Genomic DNA, 27,812 nt, shown 5'->3' with positions numbered 1-27,812 from the left:
GTGTGTCTTCAACCTGGACTTAAATCCACTGAGTGTTTCAGCTGATCTGAGGCTTTCTGGGAGTTTGTTCCAGACATGTGGAGTATAGAAGCTGAATGCAGCTCTTCCATGTCTGGTTCTGACTCTGGGAACTGATAGAAGACCGAATCCAGATGAGCTGAGAGGTCTGGAAGGTTCATACTGGGTCAGGAGGTCACTGATGCATTCTGGTCCTGGACCATTCAGAGCTTTACAGACCAGCACCAGAACTTTAAAGTCTATCCTCTGATGGACAGGCAGCCGGTGTAAAGAAGCATTCAGACTACTTAACACAAGTCATCCAATAGGAGCTTGACTTGAGCATACCCCTCTAAGTGAAGCATTTGTTTATTACCACAAATTCAACATGCAGGAGTACAAATGTGATATTCTTTTAATGTCTTGTTAAACAATTTATCTGATTCTGTGACGTCTCATTTCTTGTGCCTTGTATTTAACCTCACATGGCATAAGCAGTTGCTTATAAGTCATTCTAACATGTAGTGTTTGACCAGTTTGAGACACTTAAACATGAGTCGTTTTCTTGATGGCTACCTGTTCCTGTAGACCTAAGTCTGTACATTCCTGTCCTGACTTGTCCCACTTTTTAATAGGCAGAAACATGTTGCACTCCTGTAGAATATGGCTCATTTTCCGTGCCCCTCACCTACAGCTGCACCGTGTGACTTCTGCAGCCTTCTGTTTCTGTGATCTCCTGCCTACTTCACCAAACAAAGTGTTGAGTGCACTTTATGAAGCAGAGACGTGTCCTTATACAGACAGAACAAGCATTGGTCTACAATCTTCTGCACTTTGAAAACTGTTACTGCAACATAAGCTGGAGATAGTTACCTCAGGAAGGGGCAGGTTAGTACAGACCCAGTCAGATAGAACACGTTTCATACATGACCATTTCTTACAGAGTGTTCTGCTTTCATGTTCGGATTAATTCGAATTTTGACGAGGGCACTTGTGACAGCAATGCTTGTTGTGTATTTTTATGATTTTATTAGCCAGTTTATTCTTGTGTATTTAATATGTGATATTACAATATGTAAAAATGAGAAAGGTGATGCAGGGAAAGTCGACCCTACATTTGTTCTCACTGTCCATTCCTTTGTGTCCTAAATATGGCTGAGCCTCCAGCTGATCCAAAATACTGCAGCTCTCAGTGAAACTAGCAAATGTGTCATGTTTTTTTTTTTTTTTTATCTTCACTGGTTCCCTGTAAAATGCAGAATATGATTTCAGATTATTCGGATATATTAAGCCTTTAATGATCAAGCTCTATCGTTTTAAAACATCCCAGCATCGTGTTATTCCGACAGAGCACTTAACGCCCAGACAGCCGGTTCTACTGAGCCTTCAGTTATCAGGCGCATCTCCTGTGAGACCAGCTTGCAGTATAAGGTCAGTAAGCAGACTTCCTCTCTGCATTTACGGTTATGGAGCCTAAAAAATGTTCTTTTTGAGAAGAATGGCAGTCAGTGGCGGCTCAGGTGCACCATCATTTAATTGGTGTAGGTTCAGGCTGCTGGGTGGCCTCCCATGGTGCAGAGATAACCTCTCCTGTCTTGCATTATTGTGCCATCTTTGCATGCCATTACCTTCTATTTTACTGTTCCTTTTGTATCTGTCTCACAACTGTGTTCTCTATTTCAAGGACCTTTTCTGCTTCAAATTCCTACACTTCTTAGTCTGATTTCACATTTTTGATATATTCTTTGAAAATGTTTCTGTCTCATTCCTTGGCAGAAATCTCTCCAACAACAATATGTGCTACATATGCACCTGACTACACAGTACATCCAACAGCAACTGCTGAGAAATGTCATTTTTTGGGAGTATTGCTTTATTACTATTTATGAGTATTGCTGGGAAAATCCTCCTCATCGTCACACTATCATCGCCTGAAGATTTTATTTATTTTTTTTACAAATTTTCTGCACAATATAGAGGACCAGGAAATCCTCTGCAATGCTTGAAATGAATGCACGCCAAGTCCCTCTATACAGCATCACATCAAATCTTATGTGTGCTTCCAGCTGGAGTGCATGTCTGGGGATTCATTCCTTACCCGTTCAGAATGTACATTTTTTCCTGATGCCTTCCACTTGTACAAACAATAATTGTGTATGTGTGTGTGTTTGTGTGCAGGTCACTGGCTTTGGGAACAAAGACTGGCTACAAACTGTTTTCTCTGTCCATGGTGGAAAGCCTGGACTGCATCCATGAGAGTGGTCAGTATAAACGCCCGACTGCCCTTTGCATCAGTGGGGGTCAAATATCAACCCATATTTAGCTAAGAGTAAAGATAGATAAGTTCTTTTGAATTTAAAGAGCTAGTATACCACGCTAGATTCACCATGAGTGTGCACTGGGCCTTTCTTTTAGTCCATACCATGTGTCAGTTTAGTCATGAAGCGATGAGAGCATGAGTAGAGGTGTAATTTGCAAGTCCCTTGTCAATTGTTGAATTTCCCTGCATATGATTCTTGGGACAAACATCATGAAAGCTTTCTGCTTTTTGTGTAAACTAAATTGTATCAGCTGTTCTGCACCAGACTGATGCATGAAGCATTCTAGATCTCTTCAGGGTTCTCTTAAAAGAACACTGAGTTTGGGAATCATGTCCATAATGATACAATAAGCTACTTTATCAAGGTTTTTTTTATTCATTTTAAAATGTTCATAGTTTGATGAGTCACAAGATGGAGGAAGTTTTGAAAAGGTAATGGTAATGTTTAAATGTCTTCAGTGGTTTAAATAAGCCACATTTATGCAAGAATCAGATGAGACTCCAGTGAATGTCCCAGGAGGATGTACAGTATGTCTGCAGAATCATTTCTCCAGGGGTGAAAGTTCCTTCAGCTTTGGGACAAGGCAGCTGAGTCAGCAGAAGAATGAATTCTTATCTACTCAGTCCAGTCCGGTTAGGATTGATAGACATGCAGACAAACTGACCTTATTTATCTCAAGGGGAATTTTCTGCGTTATGGCAGCCATTTTACATGGGTCCCAAAAACAGAAATGGTGTTGCATGTAAGCAACAAAACAACCAGTTCAAAGTGCTATATTTGATTTACTTTATTACATTGGTCAAAAACATGGTTTTGCAGCGAATCACAACACAGACTTGTTAAACAGTAGATGTTACATACAGTCGGCCACAAAACCGTTTGTAAACTAAATTAGATTTTTACCTTTTAAAGGGATATGCCACCCCCAGGCCAAATTAAGTGTATCCCCGCATTCCCAAGACATAAATAAGTGTGTGGGAGCGTTTTACTGGCGACCCAGGCATTGTCCGAATCTCACAGCACTGACCACTGCTTGGTTGCGCGTAATACATACATGCTAGCGTCGCCAGCGTCGCCACTCGAAATATTTCGCCCAACGTGAATTAATTTACTTGATTTACCTTCTAATTACTGTGTGAGTGGTGTACTTTCACATCGAGTGCAAATGACTGTGTAAATCAACACAGAAGGCTTGTTTTGCTCATGTCGGTTTGGGAACTAGTTTCTAGTGCGGAAAAACACAGCCGAAGCACACTCCCCGCAACGTCTTTGGGAATTCCCACCCCCGCTTTCCTCAAACAAACCAGCGTGAAGCAGCCAGGGGGGGATTCCCAATGACGTAGCGGGGAGTGTGCTTCGGCTGTGTTTTTCCGCAATAGAAATTAGTTCCCAAACCGACATGAGCAAAACAAGCCTTCTGTGTTGATTTACACAGTCATTTGCACTCGATGTGAAAGTACACCACTCACACAGTAATTAGAAGGTAAATCAAGTAAATTAATTCACGTTGGGCGAAATATTTCGAGTGGCGACGCTGGCGACGCTAGCATGTATGTATTACGCGCAACCAAGCAGTGGTCAGTGCTGTGAGATTCGGACAATGCCTGGGTCGCCAGTAAAACGCTCCCACACACTTATTTATGTCTTGGGAATGCGGGGATACACTTAATTTGGCCTGGGGGTGGCATATCCCTTTAAAAGGTAAAAATCTAATTTAGTTTACAAACGGTTTTGTGGCCGACTGTATGTAACATCTACTGTTTAACAAGTCTGTGTTGTGATTCGCTGCAAAACCATGTTTTTGACCAATGTAATAAAGTAAATCAAATATAGCACTTTGAACTGGTTGTTTTGTTGCTTACATGCAACACCATTTCTGTTTTTGGGACCCATGTAAAATGGCTGCCATAACGCAGAAAATTCCCCTTGAGATAAATAAGGTCAGTTTGTCTGCATGTCTATCAATCCTAACCGGACTGGACTGAGTAGATAAGAATTCATTCTTCTGCTGACTCAGCTGCCTTGTCCCAAAGCTGAAGGAACTTTCACCCCTGGAGAAATGATTCTGCAGACATACTGTACATCCTCCTGGGACATTCACTGGAGTCTCATCTGATTCTTGCATAAATGTGGCTTATTTAAACCACTGAAGACATTTAAACATTACCATTACCTTTTCAAAACTTCCTCCATCTTGTGACTCATCAAACTATGAACATTTTAAAATGAATAAAAAAAACCTTGATAAAGTAGCTTATTGTATCATTATGGACATGATTCCCAAACTCAGTGTTCTTTTAAGAGAACCCTGAAGAGATCTAGCATGCTTCATGCATCAGTCTGGTGCAGAACAGCTGATACAATTTAGTTTACACAAAAAGCAGAAAGCTTTCATGATGTTTGTCCCAAGAATCATATGCAGGGAAATTCAACAATTGACAAGGGACTTGCAAATTACACCTCATGTGTGTTTCTCACATCAACACACATGGGGTTGTTTTGGATTTTACTGGCCTGATGCTCAGAAAAGGCTGGACTCGCAGTAATAACACAGTAATAATACAGTTATAACACAGTAATAACTTGTGGCTGTTGACAGCTGCCTCTCATTGCAGACATAAAGACCAAATTTTCCTCTTGAGACCACTTGGTTTGTAGTTTACAGAAGTAATAATTCTCTTATGTCTAACCTGACAGAGGATGAGGGTGTTCTGGTGATGTGGTAAATGCCATTCTAACATGTTGGTAACATTATCTGTCAGTACTTAACATTGATGAGCATTTGCACAATTGCTTTGTTCATTATTTAAGAGGATTAGAACAAATGTGAGTAAAGAATTGAGGCACATCAGCATGATTTAGCTTCGTGCCGCCACGTGGGGGAGTCTCATACATGTATGGAGCAATCTCAGCTGTGCTCTGCTTTTAGCTGTGATGGTGCCGTCAAAGACGGAAGTCAAAGTGGACAAAGATCTGCTTTGTGAACCTTCTGTCGGTCCACCTGCTCTGCAAAACATCCATATGAATATATTATATGGCATTCAGAGCTTTGTATAGGATTACGTGAAGTCATGTGAAGAAAAAAAAGTACACTCTCTTTCCATTTTATATTTTTTTTATGTATCATGACTTAAGAAGGAATCATCAGGTCCTTATCAGGTCATTGAATAAGGTAAATCCAACCATAGAAGAACAACAATACATGACATTTTACAAAAAGTCCTTAGTTATTTAACAAATACGAAGCCAAAGTGTGTGAAATACTAAGTGTAGCCTTACGTAGAAATTAAAAGTGGAAGTACCAGCCAGGTGCTGTTTTCCATGAACTGATTATCGGCCAGTGTTACCGCTTCTACAAAAGCAGAAATTTTGGCAGTTTGCTAATAAATGTACTGCATTTATGTAGGGTTTATCATGATCACTCAATGCACTTTCACACCACAACCCTATTCACCCATTTACACACTCTTTCACACAGCACTTTTTAGGATTCCAGTTTTTTTTTCATGCACACATTCATACACTAATGAGAGCATTGAGCCAAAGTGAAGTTAGATGTCATGCCCAACGACTGCAGTTGATGTGAATGTGCCATAGTGCACAGTGCTATATAATGATCATCACATTTACACTTTTATTTCTTTCATTCCTTCTCAACAGCCACTTCTGTCGCTTCATTGCAAAGTAGCGGCCTGAATTATTCAAATCTGTGTTTAGCTTTCATTTCTTTAATGCGTTGCATATCAGCACAAACACCTCATATAGAGTTTAACTGCCTTTGTTGTGAAGAGGTGGGGATGTCATCTTCTTTTGCAGCAACTGGCTGTGGGCACCTTGCAGACTTTAAAGTCAGTGATGAACTCCTTTTCAAAATAAAGCATTCTAGAATGAAATGTGGGACCATTTGTCTGACAGCTAAAGCTTGGTCGAAACTGGACCATGTGACAGGACAATGGTTTCCAAGAACACAAGCAAATCTACAACAATTCCCAGCAATGTGTTAGTTGAAAAAGAGAAAATCAAGTTTGCAGTAGAAGTTATTGCTGGTGGTTCTATAAGCTGCTGAATCATGGGGTGTAGTTTGTTTTTCACCAGGTCATTTTTAAAGTATCTTTCCAACCAAGAAATTACCATTAATATTCAGTGCACTCTGAATATGAAGTCAAAACAACAAAATATGGACGCTTGAAAAGGTCTGAAACTTTCCTGCTCTGTATCCCAAACATTATCCCAACATTACCATTCCTCTTTCATGTAGCTGTATGCTGTGATGAGAAAGAAGACAACTTTCTCCGTCTTTCTTGTATTCACCCTGTACAGCTACATGTCATTTCATTGCAGTTCACAAACCTAAATGCTTAAAAAATGAACATTTTCAAAACTGTGTTTAGTTTTCTGTTTCCACAAAGCATTGCACTTCAGCCCTTAGTGTGACGGCTTTTTTTTTTTTTTTTTTGGTGGGAGTATCGGCTCATAAACAGAAAAGGTTGTTACAGTCACACTCACCCTGAACCCCCTGACCAGTTCAGCGAGGAGTGTGTGGACCTCTATAGGAGAGACCTGTCATATACAGACGGTGGTGCTGCGAGGCGTGGATAAGGAGGACCCAAATGCAGATTTTCCCAAAAAATTAAGACTTGATTTATTTCCAAGAGAACAAAAGGAGCGGCTGAGCCAGATTACAAAACTAAACTGTGACCAAACAAAACATGACTATGGCAAAAACAAAAGACTTGACTTGACTTGTTCAGAACGGTACAGGTCGGGTCGGGTCGCTTTGGGGTCAGCTTGCGTTCCCACTGTACAAAGGGGACCCTCAGGGGTGGGCGGAGTGCGTGCCGAAGCGTGAATAGCAAATAACAGCAAATAACAAATAACATCCATAATTTGGAACCACCTCCAAGCTTCTTCAGCTTAATGCCACACCGGCTCGCGGTCCGGTTGAAACCACTCTCTGCCATTTTTGCGGCAATCAGCTGGAAAACTTTTTGCTTTGGCACAGCGCCATCGAGCTCCCGCTGCACAGCCTCCTCACCAACAACGGAGAGCAGAGCCTGGAACCGGTCCTGTGTGCCAGGTACCCCAAGCAGAATGGTTACAGACATGGTAACGGGTTCCATGGTACCGGTACGCTTTCGTGGGAGTGGAAACACTGAAATAAGCGAACCGTTCTGAACCGACCCGTACATAGTGGAAACGAGGCTTTACAGTGACAATCATGGGGATAAGGTGAGGATCTGTTGCTGATACCTGGGAAACCTGGAAACTAAATACTCAAGGAGTGATTGGTGAGTGAGGGCAGCTGAGGGGAAAAACACAGGTGACATGAGTGAAGGTGATGGCAGGACAAGAGCAACTAATGGCGAAACATGGCAAAACTAAATACTAAACATGGACTTGAAAACTAACATAACTAAGACATGAAAGAAACCTAAAACATGACAAGACTGTAAAACAAAGGAGGAACTAAAATCATAACCAAAACTCACAGACATGACAAGACCAAACAGCAGCTCCACAAGCGCATGGCCCAACATGGGAGAACCGACTCTTCAGGTCAAAACTGAGCAGTGCACCTACATCTGAAGGAGAAGGGACACTTATTTGAGGACAGTAATGTACACATTCTGGACAGAGAAGACAGACCGTTTGAGAGAGAAGTCAATAGCTGTTTTCACACTGAGATCCGCTACCATCGCGGGTCCAAATTGCCACTTCATCCCGCGTCGAGCAATGTGAAAGCTTGGCGTACTAGGTGATCCGTGTCGCCTGAAGCCGAGTTCCGGGGGCGTTGCCTAGTGGCAGAGCGTCACACGAAACGCATAAAATGATGGGCGTGTACAATGACGTAGGCACAACCCATGCGTCGGAGGTAGGCCTTCTCATGGCTTTCAGTTTGTTGGTCACCTGCGCCTTGCTGCGTGGGAAACCGCGCTCTGTCATCTTTCTCGCCAGCCCTTCCAGCAGAGGTCCATCTTTCACCGTCCCCGACATGCAGTGGTAAATAACGTCATCTGCTCGGAGGCTGAGGAGCTCGCGGACCTCCTTGTCTCCCCAGTTGGCCATCTTGCAAAATGTCTCAAACTTGCAGAGTAAAACTTGAAGTGAAACTTGTCCTCACCTGTCGCTGTTGTTCTGATAAGCTGTCCATCCTGTCTTTTAAACTCCTCACGTCACGCCCACGCCCACGCCACGCCCACGCCACGCCCACGCCACGCCCACGTCCATCCTGCGTCAATTGCTTTCACATCAAATTCAGCTCGGCAAAAAGACTAGGGTCCGACGTGGGTCGAATGGCGAATCGAGTTGACACCCCAGCCCGGATCGTCAGTGTGAAAGGAACAGCGGACACACTAAATTCGCGAATTAAACACGGGTTCTTCCTCAGTGTGAAAGGGACTAATGAAGCCATCTATGCTAAACTGATCTTTGAACTGAGGAGGTGGTCTCGGGTATCACCTTCCCAGCACTTATAATGCAGCATTGTCTCTCCTCCCCAGGCAGTTCCACAACCATTCACATCTTGGATCCTGTGACTAAAACTCTCCCTTTCAGACAGGCACATTAACCCCCACATTAATCAAGGGGTTCAGTGAAACGTGTGACTGTAACGACCCTCTCTGTTTGTATGCTGATACTCCCCACCATCTAGCTTAGAACTGAAGAAGCCTTTCGGGTGAGAGGTGAAATGTCTTGAAGATCCACGAAGTCCAGTTGCCCTTATTCAAACTCTTAGGATTACCATGACCTGGATGACTGAGAATTTACATCAACAGTGTAAAAAAAGAGTAGTTTTTGTTCTACCTTAAATCAAATGAAAGTCAGGGTTCTAGATGTTTGACTGATTGTTTTTTTTGTTTGTTTTTTATGTGTTCATCATGGTAAACCCAACTTTTTTGTCCAGCTAACAATAGCATCTTTGTCATGGCCTCTGTGTCTGCGCTTCGTCAGCAGAGACTCCAGATGTATACATTGTGGAGCGTCTGTTCTCCAGCAGTCTAGTAGTCGTGGTGAGTGCTGCTATGCCACAACGCATGAACATCTACCACTTCAAGAAAGGGACAGAGATTTGCAACTACAGCTATCCTAACAACATCCTTGCCGTCAAGCTCAACAGACAGGTGAGTGAGAATGTTTTACAGCTAAAACTCTTATCATTTTGCCCAGTGGCCTCCAGGGCTGCGGATTGTTGGCTCAATTCCTATCTTGATCCACTGTGAAACAAAATCTATTTTGAACTTAAATTTCTTAATGAATAGATTAAATAAATCTGATTTGATTTATTTGATTGCAAAGGTAGTATTTATTTGATTATCTGATTTTGTAATTCCTGCTAACCATATAAACACATCTGATAGACAGGACCAAAAAGGCCAATTCATTTTAGTATACACACAAACATATAGAAAGTGTTCTATGCTCAAAACATGCTCCAATGCATTTATTAGTGAACCTTTTTTTCTTCTTACATCGCCAAATATTTGAGCAACTTTTGTTCGTTAATGAAACTGTCATGGCCTTGGACCTGTCTGTTGTAGTCCTTATTGTGCAGGTAGATAGCTATGTTCCAAGGCTCCATGTTTAAAGTGATTAGGTGCTGTACTTGTATAAATCTAGGTTTACAGGTTTGATTGACTGAAAAACCATCTTTTTATTTTCCTGTCCATTATGGCAGAAGAATTGTAATCTGAATACCGTTTATGCCAAACACATTTGCTTTGCCAAGGGAAGCTCCCCTTGATGATCATCAACTGCTTATGTATTTATTTTTGTTACAATACTTAACATGTGATAGTGCCGAACCTGACCGGGGACAGGGAAAGAGGAAAAGAAAAAGAAACGGAACAGAACAGAAATAGAAAGAAACAATCAGAGAAAACAATGAAAAACCAGACAACCCGCTGCTACACCTATAAAAACCAAACAGAAAAGCATAGGGCAGAGGCCCCCCGGGAACCAGGGGCGACAGCCCACTGGCCCCTGCCACCCAGACAAGGCCCGTGCGCTGGACCCGGGCCCCACGAGCCCGAGCGCCCCCAAACCTCCCGGCAGAGGCCCCGCCCAATACCAGAGAGGGCCAGGCTCCCCAGACAGCCAAACATAGTGGGCCAACGCATGCCCCAGGCAGCAACCAGGCAACAGGGGTGTGGGAAGACCCCTCCCCTCGCCCCCCTGGCTCTTCAATATTTGAGTGGGTTGAGGGCAGGTATGGGAGACTCCTCCCCCCTGTTGATGGACAAAGGCCCTCAATGTCTAATAGTGAGGAAATAAAAGTGAGCGGCAGTCAACCTTGTAGAACTGGGAGTGTGGCCCTCCGAGCAACCTACATACCCAAAGAGCCCCACCCACCAGATACCACTCAGCGCTACCACCCCCCAAGCCCTAATGTGCGTGTGTGTCTGATAAGTCGTAATGTCTACGGTGTAATTAATCAGGGGCGGGAGGCTGCAAAGTGCAGCAAAGGGGACCACCTACGTGGTCCCATCCACTACGCTCCCCAAACCCTAGGTGCGTGAGTGTGTGCTGTGTACAGGAGCCAGAAGGGAGAGGGGTATGGGGATGTAGAAGGCCGGGAGGAGAGAAACTCCCCCAGAGAAGGCAGCCAGAGACTGGCCGCAATAGGCCCCCCCGCTTCCTCTGACCTGCCACAGGGCAGGAGGCCCTGATGTCCACCAGGTCTGGGCCTGCAGCGACCGAATTCGGGGAGCTACTGTGCACCCAGAAGGCACCCACCCGCCCCATCCCAGAGGGCCCCTACAAATAAAGAAAAGAATGAAGAAAGAAAAAAAACAAACACGCAGTCACAACAGTCGCAACCACCTGGGCCTGAGACCCACCATCACCCAGGCCCACTCAAGCTGCCCCCAACAGGGGAAAAGCACCACCATACCCCACCATACGCCACAACCCCCTAAAAAAAAAAATGGACACATCAGAGGTTCCAGAAAAAACAGTCAGACACCAGGGCCCAGGCCCAGCACCACCCCCACCAGAGCGGCCCGGCCACCTGACTCAGAGCCAGCAGCCACCAAGGTGCTAAACTGTCCATGTCTTCCTCCTCCAGAATCTTACGTTTCTTGGGTATAAAAATCATAAAAATTGTGAGGTCTCCTAGTTCAGTAACCCTGGTAACCCTTCCAAACCTATCATACTTGTTCAATGATTTTCTACTTATACTCTTATGAACATTTAACATGCTAACTGAGGCCTGTAGAATCTGAGATGTCGCTCTTGGGTTTTCTACAATTTCTTTTAGCATAGTCTGTCTGACTTTGAGGTGAATTTACTGGGATATGCATTCTTGGGGGAAAAAGGCAAGCGTCTTGAATTTTTTTCCCATTTGTGAGTAAATCTTTTTCATAAAATAATGGACCACAAATAGTCTGGAAATGATCTTATAACCCTTCGTAGATTGATAGGCGTTAACAGCTGCTTCTCTCAGGTAATTACTGATGTTTTTCCTCCTCTTTGGCATTGTATTAAACCACCCCTAAATGCACCAGAGCAGCAAACGGACAAAACATCTGCTTTCATAAAGGTGCTTACACTGGCTGATGATAAATTATTCAAGTGGATATGACCAGCAGCACCTATCTGCTACTTATCCTCTTAATTCGTATGAAAAGGGTATACTTTGTGTTTTCACACACTGTGTCTGCATTTAGTTTTTGCTATAGATAATATAATGATATGTATAGACTGTATATTCCTATCCAAGTTAACACAAGCCAATTATTGTTTATGTTTAGGGGACATAAATCAGCATTTTCATGAAACAAGCTATGAAAAGCGGATTGTAAATGTTTTATCTTCCAGGTTCTTATGACAACATAAACTGTCTTTTGATTGCCAACTTACCTGAAAACCTTAACCCTACCTTAACTTTGGTGAGAAAATCCATGTTACAAAACACTGATGTCACCTTAATCTTCCCCAACAGCTAATCCTGGAAGGGGGTGAAATCACATGTTTTATGAGAATAATACAATTGTATTCATGACACAGCACGTACTGTTGATAGAAACATGATCTGTGAATTCTAGGATTACTTTCACATCAGTGTTCCTGGACACCTGCTCCGTGAGATCAACAGAACTTGGTTTGGGGCAGCTGAGATGTTGTCCCATATGCTTTCATTGATTTCACTGAAGTACCTGAGGGCTGCTGTGTGTTGCAGAGGCTGGTGGTGTGCCTTGAAGACTCCATTTATATCCATAACATCAAAGACATGAAACTGCTCAAGACTCTGCTCAACACTCCGTCCAACCCCTCAGGTACAAAAAGTCATGATACACAGAGCCAGAGTGGGAGCCCTGCACAGATGGAGCTCACAGAAACATTTTCTAAGCCTAACCCAGTGAGTTGGGTTGGTTGACAACTTTTCACAGGATGACTCCAATTTACTAAAGCTTTTTGACATTCTCTATCATTCCTGTTGGTAAACAATTGTGTTGTTCTCAATGACTCCATTGAATCATAAACAAGAAATACTATCATTTCAAACTTGAAATTGAAATCCATTTGATTTTTTTTTTAATACCACAGAGGGAAAAATAACAAATTAAGAGGCATTAAATAAGTTTTTTTAATAAACAGGCCCCCAGGCTAACTTTTTCCATTTTCAGGCTCTTTGGTTTCTGTCTCACACAAAAAACACATCCGCACTCACAGATTCTCATTATCATAAGATACTGTCATGACCTATCAGCCAGGTCTGTGCTGTGAACTCAACAGTGTTCAGCTGTTAGTGAGGGGAGGATCTGTGTGCCCCTCTCTCTGTGAAGAATGAGGATACTTTATACAGTATATCTAAGATACTAATTAACATCAGTTTCACATATGTATTACACAACATATGTGTTCTTTTGAAGTATTAATAATAACTGAAATCCCCTACATGGCCTTGATCAAACGTTTACACACCATTGGTGTTCTGGAACAAAGTCTTTGGAGTGATGTGACCCAATGTGAACTTCATAGTCAAAACCAAAAACACTGTTTGAAAAGGAGTCAACAAGGCTTGTGACGATAAGTGCACCATTTCTTCTATGAAGCATGGAAGTAAAGTTCTGATTTTTCAGGGGGTTTGTGAGCTACAAAGGGGAGAGGGAATGTAGTCACATTTGAGAATACCTTTAAGTCAAACTGCGATTTAGGCTGAACGGTAGTGTAGAAGTTGCCACTGTCACATCCCAGCTAGTAGATTCCCAGTTCAAATTTATGGCTGGGAATTTCCTGTGTGGAGGTTTAGTTTTTTCCTCATGCATGCGTGGGTTCTCTCCAGGTTCTCCAGCTTCCTTCCAAAGTTCCAAAACATGCATGTTAGCTTCATTGGTGAGTTTATATTGACCACCAGAGTGAGAGCACGCATGGTTGTTTGTCTTTGTGTTGGCCCTGTGACCTGTTGACCTATCCGGGGTGATAAATGGAAGGTTCTGGAGTGGCCATTGCAGTCTCCTGACTTCAATATTCTCAAATAAATTGTCCCTGCAATAAAGCCCAACAATTTATGGAATCTGGAGGGTTTTTGTCAAGTATAATAGTCAGCTCTCCTGCAGAGAAACTAAAGGTACTTGTCCACAACTATCATAAAAGATTGCTCGTTGTCATTGATTGGCAATACACAGTATTAGGAGCTAAGGATATATCAAACTTAAAGGGGAACTCCGGGGCATTTGAAGCGCGTTTCCATTGCTAGAGGTTGTCAAATACTGATAGTAGGACACAGAGAGGTGCAAATCTGCGCTCCCTGTGTGGAGATCGCGCTGTTCGCTCAGCCTGTCATGCGAGGCTAATACGTGGTGGCTAAGGGGCAACTGCTAACCCTTCCACGTAAAACAACAACTTGCACACTGCAGAAACGTCACACCACTTTATAAACCATCCGACAATAAAGTCACAAGCCTTACCATCAAAACCAAATGCATGGTTCTCACATTACTGGCATGGGGACGTTACAAAACAACTTTATAAACAGCATGTAACTCACCAGCTGGTTGTAGGCTCGCGCATGTGAAAGCCCAAAAGAGTCGATGGACGATAATCCCATATACAAAACAATTATTTTCTCTAGAAAAACTGCGTTCAAGTATTTAAAACATTACAACAATACATGCCCAGTAATATTGTTGTAATGTTTTAAATACTTGAACGCAGTTTTTCTAGAGAAGATAATTGTTTTGTATATGGGATTATCGTCCATCGACTCTTTTGGGCTTTCACATGCGCGAGCCTACAACCAGCCGGTGAGTTACATGCTGTTTATAAAGTTGTTTTGTAACGTCCCCATGCCAGTAATGTGAGAACCATGCATATGGTTTTGATGGTAAGGCTTGTGACTTTATTGTCGGATGGTTTATAAAGTGGTGTGACGTTTCTGCTGTGTGCAAGTTGTTGTTTTACGTGGAAGGGTTAGCAGTTGCCCCTTAGCCACCACTTATTAGCCTCGCATGACACGCTGTGCGAACAGCGCGATCTCCACACAGGGAGCGCAGATTTGCACCTCTCTGTGTCCTACTATCAGTATTTGACAACCTCTAGCAATGGAAACGCGCTTCAAATGCCCCGGAGTTCCCCTTTAATCTGAATAATCTGAACCCTTTTCTCATGTTTTCTTCAAAATTCCGCCAAGAATTCATACCTCTATTGTTAAAATAAAACTGATTTATCCTTGAAATGTTCTTTTACCTTCAGATACAAGTATATGTATGATTGATTTATTTGCAATACTGAAATGTTTTGTCTTTCTGCAGGTCTCTGTGCTCTCTCCATCAATCATTCCAACTCCTACCTGGCATACCCTGGCAGCACCACCATTGGAGAGATAATAGTGTATGATGCCAACAGTTTGGTACGAAATATGTAAACACCTAAAAATGCAGCACAACCACCTTTAATTCTCAATGATTTAGACCGGGCCGAGTTAGTTTTCTTGGAGTTATATTCTGATGAAATGTCATTCAGGATCCATGGTCTATTTAAGAATCCTGGACAATCAGGTCTGCTTTTAGCATTAATAAATGGCTGGCTATCTGCAGTTGTGCTTAAAGCAAAGGCCTGGAATTTAGTTTCTTTTCCTATATTTCGAAGCTTTTAGAACCTTTGGAGCTTACTACAGAGATATTTGACACAGACTTGCTCTGTCTCAGATAGTTTGACAGAACCTGAAGCTCAAAGATTGTAGGTGTTATGACAGCGGTTCTGATCTTCTTTGTTGTTTCATCTTTAGGCTCTGTACATGCTCACGACGGGGTGTTAATGTATCATTTGATTCTTCCTTTTCATAAAATACACCATTCATCTGACGCTTCACTTATGAGATGAGCAGGTTGATACGGAGTGCTGCGAATATAAACAAAGCGCTATGAAAAAATACACTCCAGAGAGAAAATTGCTGCTTGTTCAGACTGGGATGTTAACACATGACTGCTGTTTATATAATGACCACAACATATAAAGCTCTTAAAATTTTAACTCCATAGAAGTGCAATCTTTGTTCTGCTGTAGGCTAACTATAAAGCTTCTTTGGGAGCAAAATGTTTGACTCAGTCATGTTGAATAGTTTGCGTATTCCTTCAGCTAAGAATCTACAAAATGATGCAAGTTGTTGATTCATCACTGAGGCGCCTCCTCAACTTTAGCTGGAGTCAGGAAAAGGTTCCAGTGTCATGGAAAAGATCCTGTCTTGTTCCAATGCCTAACAATTCTCATTGATCTGCCTTCAATGGTTATACACTAGTTGCTAAAAGTACTTCTGATTATTGTGGCAACATAACAATCAAACCCAAAGGTAACGCACAAAATCTCAGTTGCTCAGATGCTAGGAGTACATGCACAGAAGTGAATTCCGTGTGTCCCCATTGAATTTGAACAGAATGTTGAAGTTCATTCAACTCTTATCTGAACTGTCCTGAAACTGAACTCCAAACTAGAACACAGTGAACAGTGATATTGTTTTCTCTGATAACTTTTCCCTTGTTGCTGTTCCTCCACATGTACAGTATGCTCTTCACGTTGCTATATTGTTTGCCAGACACTGTTCACTATGAAGGCACTTTGATATGCTGCATCTTCCCTGTGACCTGGATCCTTTTGTGTAAAGTCCAGTAACTGCTTCTCATCAACACTAAACCTGTGTTAGGAGGAAATCAGTTAATAGTTTTAATATTCTAGGAAAAATATATTATGACAAATGTATAAAACTAAAAAGTTATGTTATTTGTAGCTAAAACACAGTTTCAGGAAACACTTATCTTTAAGAAAAATACAGTGCTGGAAAGCACAATATGTTGTTGGCCTGCAGAATGGGTCACATGCAGCCTCAGGTTTCTATGAATCTGGCACCACATTAGCTGACCTCAGTCACATGTTTACTCTTAGTGTGAACCCAGGCAGACAAAGAATGCTTCTCTTTACTCTGTGACACCTCATACAGCACAGAGGCGGGGCCATTACAATAAAAACATCTTCGATTTCTTTTTCATGGCCCAGGTTTTTTTTCTTTCTTTCTTTCTTTTCACCTTTTTGATTTTGATTTTATTTCTTTTTCATGTGACCAGATTTTATTCAGTCTAGAATCAGGGTCAGGTTTCTCTAGACAAGATCAATCTAAACAGTTTTACATAGTAGGGTAAGACTTCTTGTGTCATTTCAGAGCACAGTGACAATGATTCCGGCTCATGATAGTCCTCTGGCAGCTCTCGCCTTCAACGCCTCAGCCACCAAAGTTGCCAGTGCCTCAGAGAGGGTAAGAAAGATCCAGCAAAGACCACCGTACTTATGTCCCTGACCACTGTGACAGACAACCGCTTCATTTAACTGGAATTTGGAATAAAGGGTTGTCCCCCAGAGAATCAGTGCTTATAAGTGTGTTGAGCTCCTGACTTTTCCTCCAATGCCACTACCAGGTCTTACGTATCACATTTAGTATTGAATTTGAACTGGTGGGGCACTGAAGGGTGTCAACTGGGGATGTAAAATGTGCAAATGATGTATTCCACAAACACATTTTGCTCTTGTGTTTGTCTCTACAGGGTACTGTCATTCGAGTCTTCTCTGTTTCGGAGGGCCTGCGTCTGTTTGAATTTCGCCGAGGCATGAAGAGGTCAGAGTTCTTCCAATTATCTAAGATCTGCAGTCTGTGGAAGAGTGCCATACTGAAATGCTGACCAATGCATGAGCACGGTTGAAAATGTATAAATCTCAAGTCAACATCCTAGATCATGTTTCCATATACGTGTACGTACAGATTTGTGCAATATAATTTGTACAAATGCAAGTTTTAGCAATCTTCTACTCATAAATCCTCATAACTTAATTATCACTGAACAACCTAACTGGCTATAGCTGTATAGTGAAGAACTGTCATTAGGAAGGGGCTGACATTTTTTCCATCAGTATCACCTCTTCTAAGTACTAAATCTGGAAATCCTACATCCTGTTATCCTACATGCATCCAATCTCCATCAAATATGGCTGGTAATAACCACTTGGACTTCAAATGATGGAAAATCTTGTTTCTTGCCCACATATTCATTGTTATCGTCTGTTTATAAATATCACAAAGTAACTGTGGTTTGCAAAAGAATGCTGATGATACCTCATTCTACAAAGCAAGAGGAAGCAGGAAATAACTGTAAAGAGGAACCGTGGAAATCAAGAAAATATCTGGAATAGTGAGAAAACATTTAGACAAAACTGCCACTCTGCCGGGCAAAATGGCAAATCACCATCAGATTGCAGGAAGGAATAAAGCTACTATGTGAAGCCTTTGGAGTGCTCAGGTTTCCTACTATGATTACTCATAGCAGTTATCATTTATATCATCTGACAAAATACACAGAATTTTATATTTGATAGTCATCACACTTTTGTTTCAAATTCCCCCACACATTCCTGACTGTTGGCAGGTCTGTCCAGTACTGGTGTTTGAACATTTTATTGTCTACGTGAATACACTGAATTTAATCAAAAATGGCTTACAGTCAACCAGCCTAGTATGGTTTCAAATAGCATTTTCAAATCTCTCTTTCAAATCTCAAATTTTGTGATCAGTGGTATCAGGATTGAGATCCAGCACAACAGTTTATGATGAGTAAATTGTCTAAGACTAGAAGTGATACAACTAAACTGAACTAAACTAAACTAAACTGAACCAAACCAAACTAAATTGAACTGAACTAAACTTAACCAAACTAAACTGAACTGAACTAAACTGAACTAAACTGAACTAAATTGAACTAAACTAAAGTAAACTAATGACATAAAACATGCACAAAGATAACTTTGCAACACTTGTAAAGTTAAGATTTATTGTCTGTTCATAATCATCGCATGTATGTTCTGAGACCTCAATAAAAAAAATCAATAATAAAAGGTTAGAATGATTATAAAAAATTATTTTGTCCTCTTTAAATGATTGATTATTCCTAAAGTTAATGTGTGTATGTGTGTGCTTGTCTTTTTGTCTGCAGGTATGTCAACATAAGCTCTTTATCCTTCAGCCATGATGGCCAGTTTCTATGTGCTTCCAGTAACACAGAGACAGTGCATATCTTTAAACTGGAACAACTAGGACCAAGGTACACACACACACACACACACACACACACACACACACACACACACACACACACACACACACACACATTGGTGTAAGAAATACCACTTCAAATGCCACTTCACTGAAATTAAATTGCTTCTCCATGTGCCCTCAACATCCAAGCTAAGTTTACGCACAGAAAAGTAAACCTGTCAGTGATACACTGGCTCACAATGCAAAAGTGGATTTCTATGTGGCAAGTTAAACTAGCTTGTTGTACTCTAGCTTATACTTATTTTATGTACGGTAAGCCTATTCATTCAATCATAGTTTATCATATTTTGTTGCAGTCCACCACCAGAGTGCACAAATTGTTTATTTTTGCTTGACACTGGAAATTTGAATCCACTGGCCAGCATCTCATGACTTACCCTTTAGGGGACATGGACAATGTTGCAAGGCTTTCATTGTAGCCACTGGCTATTGGAATAATGGATAATGGATATCTGTGTCAAGACTGCATATGAATACAGAAAAGATCACTCTAAAAACAACTAATAATTCTCTAACTCGCTATCAGACAACAGCATCGAGTTCGTATTACAGCCAACATCTTCTCTCCTTGGTTCTCCACACAACTGTTTACCTGCACACAACAAGCCCACCCAAATGTACTTCCCATCACAATGCAAACACAACATACATTATTATAGAAACATATTGGATGTTATATTTTATTTAGGGACCCGTCCAGGGTGCACCCCGCCTCTCGCCCAATGACCGCTGGGATGGGCTCCAGCCCCCCGTCGGGTATAAGCGGGTATACAAAATGGATGGATTTTATTTAGGGAAAACTAAAATATATATAAACTTCAAATGTGTTTTATATTGGTTCAGTTTTTATTAGAAAATGTATTTATCAAAGAGTGAGTTAAGTTGTTGGCTGAGTGGAGACGTTTTGCCTTGTGCACAGTGGAGCGGACGATGCTGCCACCTGGACAGCTTATGTGGGGAAAATGTTTTCAGCAGCCAGTAACTACCTCCCAGCTCAAGTTACAGGCATGATGAGTCAGGACCGGGCTTTCGCCACTGTTCACCTCCTCTCCTCTGGTCAGAGGAACGTCTGCACCTTGGTCACGTGAGCTCTTCTTTATCTTTTACATTACACTCCTTCTTTGTGTGGTTTTGTATATATATTGTAGCTGTGTTTTAAGACTTTAGACACGATTTAAATCAGATCAGTCCCCCTACAAGACAGAGCTCCAGTTTCACTATAGATCCCGTAACCTGTCATATTTGTTAAAGACAAATCAGTGTCTCCAGGTCCGCTCATGCACAGGAACTGTGTGACATACAACTGGGTCCCTCTGCAGTCGACTGCCTGCAGCACAAATTAGGAACAGTGCAAACCGAGACTGTGCCAGAACAATCAACACTCAGAAACAACTTTATAAAGAAGTTGAGGAGCAGAAAATTCAACTTGTTTTTGAGGACAGAATTGGTTGGAGAATTGATGTTATCCACATGTCTACATTTTACTATAAACCAATTGCATGTGAAAGCAAGGGGAGCTTTGATGCACAACCCAAAAGGAATGAATTTGTTCTGGGCAACGATTCAAATTTTTAATCTAATTAATCGCATGATTTCCCTGATTAATCGCGATTAATCGCATTTGTACGCAAAATCCAAAAATGAATCCAAAAGTAGTGTAAAGCTTTTATCATTTAGCTTTATTTTAAATGTGCTGCCATATGAATGAAAGTGCCATAACATTTGTTGTGCAAACACACTTTTAACATCAGCATCTTTCTGTAGTTTTTATGTAGAAGCCTCGCTCCACTGTCTGTTTCCTTGAATGACTTGCTGCTATCAGTTGTGTGTTTTGCCTTTAAGTGATATTTTAGACTGGAACTACTACGCTGAGAAGACAATTCAACTTGGCAGTGTTTACAGATGACTTTGGTTCTGTCGACTCCGCCGTCTGGAAGAACTTTAAAATGAAAATGGCAGAGTAAAAGTTCCGTACCCTTCTCCATGTTTGGTGGATCCGCCGATTACTTTCTTTTCCTGTTCCACAGCAGACAGCAACAGACTTTTACAAAATAAAAGCCTGTGAGCAACAGACTTGCCCCCTGCTTCCTGTCTCTCTGAACTTTCCTCTCCACTAAAGGCACAAAAGCCCCCCCCAATTTTTTTTTTTACATTTTTTTTTAATTGTTTTAAAAAAAATTAAAAAAAATAAAACCTGCTTCAATGCGCGATAAAATATTTATCTGCGTTAAATGATTAACGAGTTAATGCGATAATAACGAGTTAACTCGCCCAGCCCTAGAATAAATAGCGCTTGTCTGCAGAGTCCCAGTTGGCTTGCGGGTCTTAACCATGTACACAGCCTTACACTCCAACAATGTTATATTTCTTATGGATCATTTTATGTTTAATGGTTCTTTCAATTATAAAAGAATAGTGCTGAATCATGCGGGTTATGCTAACTGGGTTTTTTTCAGTGACACAACATATAACATTTGAATAAATCAGTTCTTTAGTCTTGTCAATGTTGGGCAAAAATGACTGATTATTTCAAAGCAGCTTAAATGGACACTCAATCTGATGTTTCAGGATCCAGAAGTTTCCAAGGCTGCTGGTGGCCACTGCCGACGGCCAGCTGTTTATCTATAATGTGGATCCACAGGATGGCGGCGAGTGCAAGTTGGCTCACAAACACAGGTGAGATGCAGCTTGTGTCCAGAACCAGCTTTAAATAGAAAATAGATTATTCACTCCTGATTGGCTGATTTAAGGAGTAAAGCTGCTAACACATTTTGAAAATGTGCCATTTGAAATGCTCCTTTATTCATTACCTGCATCTTTAGATGCAGCATGAGAAATGCTAGTTAGCAGTTGTTATTAGAGAATAACACATTTTGTAAAACACTATCATTCATTGTGCTTTACCAATGTTTGAAAGCTTCTAAACAAGCTGCAAGTCAAGCGAAATGAGTTCTGAAAAGATTTTGGTCCTCATCCTCTCTTAGGGTTTTTGGTGTGGATGATAACAAAGAGGAAGGAACAGAGCCAGATGGGTCACAGGTCACAGGGGAAGCACAGTCCTTTCCGTCTTACGCTGAAACTGCTGCCTTACCGGCCGCTGGTCCTGTCACTGTGACTCTCACCGGTTTGTATTAAGAGCAAGTTCAACTTTTTGGAAGTGCTTGAACCCCGTCTCATTTGAGCTAATCCATGATGGTTGCCTTTCAAAGCCGCTGGATTCTTATCAGATTTAAAAGCTGACAATCAGGAAAAAATACATCTTATCAGGTTTCAGGACTGTACGGAGCCCCTAAAGGGACATGGAGGGATTTTTTTTTTTTTTGCGAGATCTCGCAAAAGTGTTTTTTCCCACGTCAGTGAACCGGAAGTAAAACAGACACAGCGATGGAGGAGCCTACCCATCATCCATGGGAGAAGTTTATTGATTTCTATTTTAGTATTGACCTAACATATAAAGACATCAAATCCGTTCTTGCACGTAGACATGGCTTTGACATAAGTGAGAGACATCTGAAATCGCTGTCTGTTTTACTTCCGGTTCACTGATGTGGGGGAAAAAAATTGCGAGATCTCGCAATACCCTCCATATCCCTTTAGGGCAGGGGTGTCAAACTGGTCCATGAAAGGGCCGTGTGGCTGCAGGTTTTTGTTCCAACCCTGCGACAGCACAGCTGACTTGTTTCCTTCAATCAACTGAACTGGTAAGGTCTCAGTGCAGACAGTTCAGTTGATTGAATGAAACAAGTCAGCTGTGCTGTCGCAGGGTTGGAACAAAAACCTGCAGCCACACGGCCCTTTCATGGACCAGTTTGACACCCCTGCTTTAGGGGCTCCGTAGGACTGGCACCTGTGGCCAAGCTTGAAAAAAGCAGCTATTGCTGAGTTTTAGAGGTGCTGAAAGTCATCAATAATCACCAGGCAGTGGATAAAAATAGCCTGTTAGCTGTGTTCTTCAGAGCGGCCGAGGCAAGGGTTTGCATCATTCATCTTTACTTTTTCTAAACTGTCTGACCTTTTCCAAACATTTCCAAGGACTGCTTTTCAGATGGTTTTGTGTAAAAGACCCATTAGCACATCTTGATGCTGAGATGACTCTTGCTGACTCTTAGAAACTAAATTGCCAAAGTAGTTCTGCATCCACACAGACATCTCCAACACAGAGGGTTGGCACTGACGTTTCTGGAGGAATGTCTTCTGTTCTGTGATATAATGGCTTTTTTTTCTCTAAATGTTTGTATCCAGGCTACTCTGAAGATGGTGGGACAAAAAAGGGGGAAGTCATTCCGGAGCACGAGTTTGCCGCTGGACCTGTGTGTCTGGATGACGAGAACGAGTTTCCCCCTGTGAGCATCCAGAAGTGCTAAATGTCAGATATGGCTAGTTCTGCAGAGTTTGTAAGAATGTTGAAGGATTTTGGTTTATGGTGCCGTCTAAGATTGTGTTTCTCGTACTAATATGCAAAAATCCAAAGATTTTTTTATTCTCAAACATTAACCCACAATCTCATATCATGTTTCATTTTTAGCATTACTCAGTCCAGCCGTTTCAGGCATATACCACTTTATATTTATGTGAAACTGATTTTATTTTCCTGAATTTTGTTAAATCACGAGGTCCCATCTGTTGCATTCATGCAACCCTTTCAGTGTGACACTGAACTGAGGCTAAACATGAGATACCTGCAGGGAAAGCTAAAGCATTCAGAGATAGTGAGAGAAATGACATGTGTGTTGTAATCGTCTGTCACTCAGTTATTAGATAATAAAAATCACTTAGAACAGACGGTTCTGGGATTTCTGCTAGTCCTCTAATGTTAGGGGCTCGTCTTTCCCTGGATAGAAGAAAAACATCCATTTCATACCACCACTTTATTCATCAGAGAGGAAGGTTTCTTTTGCATTTATTTCTGCGTTTTTTATATTCTGCTTATTTACAAGTTCATGGTTTTATTTAGTGAGCCTATCAGAGTAGCTTTACATGCTGCAGTGGAGCACCACCTGTTAACTTCTCCCTGAGACACTCCCTTACAGCTCATATCCCGTTTAAAGGCGCAAATACCACAGAGAGAACAGGGGCAGACAGAGAACAGGGGGCAGACAGAGAACAGGGGGCAGACAGAGAACAGGGGGCAGAGAGAGAACAGGGGGCAGACAGAGAACAGGGGGCAGAGAGAGAACAGGGGGCAGACAGAGAACAGGGGGCAGATAGAGAACAGGGGGCAGAGAGAGAACAGGGGGCAGACAGAGAACAGGGTGCAGATAGAGAACAGGGGGCAGAGAGAGAACAGGGGGCAGACAGAGAGAACAGGGGCAGACAGAGAACAGGGGGCAGAGAGAGAACAGGGGGCAGAGAGAGAACAGGGGGCAGAGAGAGAACAGGGGGCAGACAGAGAACAGGGTGCAGATAGAGAACAGGGGGCAGAGAGAGAACAGGGGGCAGACAGAGAACAGGGTGCAGATAGAGAACAGGGGGCAGAGAGAGAACAGGGGGCAGACAGAGAACAGGGGGCAGACAGAGAGAACAGGGGCAGACAGAGAACAGGGGGCAGACAGAGAACAGGGGGCAGACAGAGAGAACAGGGGCAGACAGAGAACAGGGGGCAGACAGAGAGAACAGGGGCAGACAGAGAACAGGGGGCAGACAGAGAGAACAGGGGCAGACAGAGAACAGGGGGCAGACAGAGAGAACAGGGGCAGACAGAGAACAGGGGGCAGACAGAGAACAGGGTGCAGATAGAGAACAGGGGGCAGAGAGAGAACAGGGGGCAGACAGAGAACAGGGGGCAGAGAGAGAACAGGGGGCAGAGGGAGAACAGGGGGCAGACGGAGAACAGGGGGCAGACAGAGAACAGGGGGCAGACAGAGAACAGGGGGCAGAGAGAGAACAGGGGGCAGAGAGAGAACAGGGGGCAGAGAGAACAGGGGGCAGAGAGAGAACAGGGGGCAGACAGAGAACAGGGGGCAGAGAGAGAACAGGGTGCAGACAGAACAGGGGGCAGAGAGAGAACAGGGGGCAGACAGAGAGAACAGGGGGCAGAGAGAGAACAGGGGGCAGAGAGAGAACAGGGGACAGAGACACAACAGGGGGCAGACAGAACAGGGGGCAGAGAGAGAACAGGGGGCAGACAGAGAGAACAGGGGGCAGAGAGAGAAAAGGGGCAGAGAGAGAACAGGGGGCAGACGGAGAACAGGGGGCAGAGAGAGAAAAGGGGCAGAGAGAGAACAGGGGGCAGACGGAGAACAGGGGGCAGACGGAGAACAGGGGGCAGATGGAGAACAGGGGGCAGAGAGAGAACAGGGGGCAGATAGAGAACAGGGGGCAGAGAGAGAACAGGGGACAGATAGAGAACAGGGGGCAGATAGAGAACAGGGGGCAGACAAAGAACAGGGGGCAGACAAAGAACAGGGGGCAGAGAGAGAACAGGGGCAGAGAGAGAACAGGGGGCAGACAGAGAACAGGGGGCAGATAGAGAACAGGGGGCAGAGAGAGAACAGGGGGCAGACAAAGAACAGGGGGCAGATGGAGAACAGGGGGCAGAGAGAGAACAGGGGGCAGATAGAGAACAGGGGGCAGAGAGAGAACAGGGGACAGATAGAGAACAGGGGGCAGATAGAGAACAGGGGGCAGACAAAGAACAGGGGGCAGAGAGAGAACAGGGGCAGACAGAGAACAGGGGGCAGATAGAGAACAGGGGGCAGAGAGAGAACAGGGGGCAGACAGAGAACAGGGGGCAGATAGAGAACAGGGGGCAGAGAGAGAACAGGGGGCAGACAGAGAACAGGGGGCAGACGGAGAACAGGGGGCAGAGAGAGAACAGGGGGCAGATAGAGAACAGGGGGCAGAGAGAGAACAGGGGACAGATAGAGAACAGGGGGCAGAGAGAGAACAGGGGACAGATAGAGAACAGGGGGCAGATAGAGAACAGGGGGCAGACAAAGAACAGGGGGCAGAGAGAGAACAGGGGCAGACAGAGAACAGGGTGCAGACAGAACAGGGGGCAGAGAGAGAACAGGGGGCAGAGAGAGAACAGGGGCAGAGAGAGAACAGGGGCAGAGAGAGAACAGGGGCAGAGAGAGAACAGGGGGCAGACAGAGAACAGGGGCAGAGAGAGAACAGGGGCAGAGAGAGAACAGGGGCAGAGAGAGAACAGGGGGCAGACAGAGAACAGGGGGCAGACAGAGAACAGGGGGCAGACAGAGAACAGGGGGCAGACAGAGAACAGGGGGCAGACAGAGAACAGGGGGCAGACAGCAATCGGCCCCACACCGGGACTCGAGCCTGGCTAGGTACTTTAAAGAACTCGACCCTCCATAAATGATATACGTGCTCAATATTTGATCCGTACATCCCCCTTGTTTATTAGGTTTATATGTGGAAAAATCACGGTGATCCCTCTGAAGGACAGAGAAAGCTGGACATTTTCTACCATTTCTGTCCTTCCACCCACTTTGTGAGACTGTTACTACATAACAGTACATAACAAGTAGGACTGCTGTGGACATCAGCAGCTTAGAATACAACCATGCCTTGTGTTCAAGGAAAACTTCCTTTTTATGCTCCTGTCTGTGGGTAATCTTCATTTTACATCCACCACCTCTATTGTAGAGATTCAAGACGAGACAAATTAGTGGGAAAAATGCTGTGAAAATCTGGTACAAATGATTTAAGAATCTTGTCTTTGAGATGCACTGAGGTAAACTACCCCAGTTGAGCTACTCTTAAGGTGAGAAACGTTTTATCAATCTGCAGTAATGACAAAAACCTGTTGTTTATTTTCTCACAGTGCAGAAGGAGATGGACGGGAATGTTCCCTTTAACCGAATATAAAAATCTGCTAATGACCAATCCTGTGGAAATCACTAACAGATCTGTTCATGTGTTTTGATAGATTAATTCATGCCGCGACGGGACTGAAGGTGGCCAGGGGAGGCGCTCGTGAGTGGGACAGATGGACAAACAGACAGATGCCAGACATGAACAGGAGAAAAGTTTTTCGGGATGCCAAATAATTTTTTGATTTGCAGTCGAGAAAAAAAGAACTAACTTCCATAACTTTCATTCAAATTGACGTGAGAGATAAAACAGGGAGCAAGCAGCAGATGTCATAGAGTGACATTTGAGAAACCCGGCCCTATTTTCAGAGAGTGACTGTGTTATGGTGCAGTTCAGTTTTTGTTTTGAAAGTTTCAGAACGTCCGCTGTGAACTGGGTGAAATTTAGAGAACTTAGATACCCTTGTTGGTTGTTTTAAAGAAAAGAAAAGAAATAAATCATGAACCTTATCTTTTAAGAGTGGTTTCTGGAAAAGTGAGGTGCATGCTGGAGAAGAAATATAACCACAAGTTTCAGAGCATTATTACTTGACAAATATTCTATTAAGTTGCATTATTATAGCAACATATTATTTTCTAAATAACATTTTAGTTTACATATCATTTGTTTTTATGTGTAATATTTTATTGCATCGACATGTCTTCAGTATTTCTGTCTATGGCTCCTGGAGACTATTCAGAAATGGATATGTACTGTATGTTTGTCTATGCCTGATATTATTTGTAAAAATGTAATGTATTTTACTAAATGCACAAAACTGAAAAAAGGAACTAAAGGAATAAACTCATTCAGTGGAGTTAAAATGAACCTATGCAAAGCAAATACTTCGACTCCTGTTTTGTTTCATGTATTTTATTTAATCTTTTAAATATTCGTCACCGCACGTTACAGCTTAAGCTCTTTGCTTTTATAACTAGATTAAGAGTGTAGTAAATATGAGGGAAGGTCGCCGAACCGATGTGGAGATGAGTGGTGAAGAAGTCTGCTGACACGGACTTAGTCGAACAAAGAAATCTTTATTTCTGTCGTCAGGTCCGTCTCAAATTTACAGAAAAGATGCATCTTCC

The 27,812-nt window shown here is 42.8% G+C and overlaps 1 protein-coding gene across 3 annotated transcripts in view; it reads left to right on the top strand.

The window, feature by feature from the left end:
- The window catches only part of wipi1 (WD repeat domain, phosphoinositide interacting 1), a 28,874-nt gene extending 1,315 nt beyond the window's left edge, over positions 1 to 27,559 (top strand). The window contains exons 2-13 of one of the 3 annotated variants that reach the window (XM_075454141.1): positions 2,176 to 2,258; positions 9,270 to 9,439; positions 12,496 to 12,592; positions 15,071 to 15,168; positions 16,972 to 17,064; positions 17,351 to 17,421; positions 18,791 to 18,898; positions 19,832 to 19,996; positions 21,481 to 21,588; positions 21,897 to 22,036; positions 23,155 to 23,278; positions 26,801 to 27,559. In XM_075454141.1, coding sequence (XP_075310256.1) covers positions 2,176 to 2,258; positions 9,270 to 9,439; positions 12,496 to 12,592; positions 15,071 to 15,168; positions 16,972 to 17,064; positions 17,351 to 17,421; positions 18,791 to 18,898; positions 19,832 to 19,996; positions 21,481 to 21,588; positions 21,897 to 22,036; positions 23,155 to 23,276 — 1,255 coding nt within the window. In that variant the 3' untranslated portion in view covers positions 23,277 to 23,278; positions 26,801 to 27,559. The remainder of the gene's footprint in view (positions 1 to 2,175; positions 2,259 to 9,269; positions 9,440 to 12,495; positions 12,593 to 15,070; positions 15,169 to 16,971; positions 17,065 to 17,350; positions 17,422 to 18,790; positions 18,899 to 19,831; positions 19,997 to 21,480; positions 21,589 to 21,896; positions 22,037 to 23,154; positions 23,279 to 26,800) is intronic. The other 2 variants (XM_075454140.1, XM_075454139.1) reach the window with 2 other exon arrangements.
- The last annotated feature ends 253 nt before the right edge of the window (positions 27,560 to 27,812 follow it).

This window comes from Odontesthes bonariensis, chromosome 21, assembly GCF_027942865.1.
Source record: "Odontesthes bonariensis isolate fOdoBon6 chromosome 21, fOdoBon6.hap1, whole genome shotgun sequence".
In the NCBI taxonomy this organism is placed as follows: Eukaryota; Metazoa; Chordata; class Actinopteri; order Atheriniformes; family Atherinopsidae; genus Odontesthes; species Odontesthes bonariensis.
The sequence above is the reverse complement of the archived record's forward strand: the minus strand, read 5'-3'. Positions and strand labels throughout refer to the sequence as shown.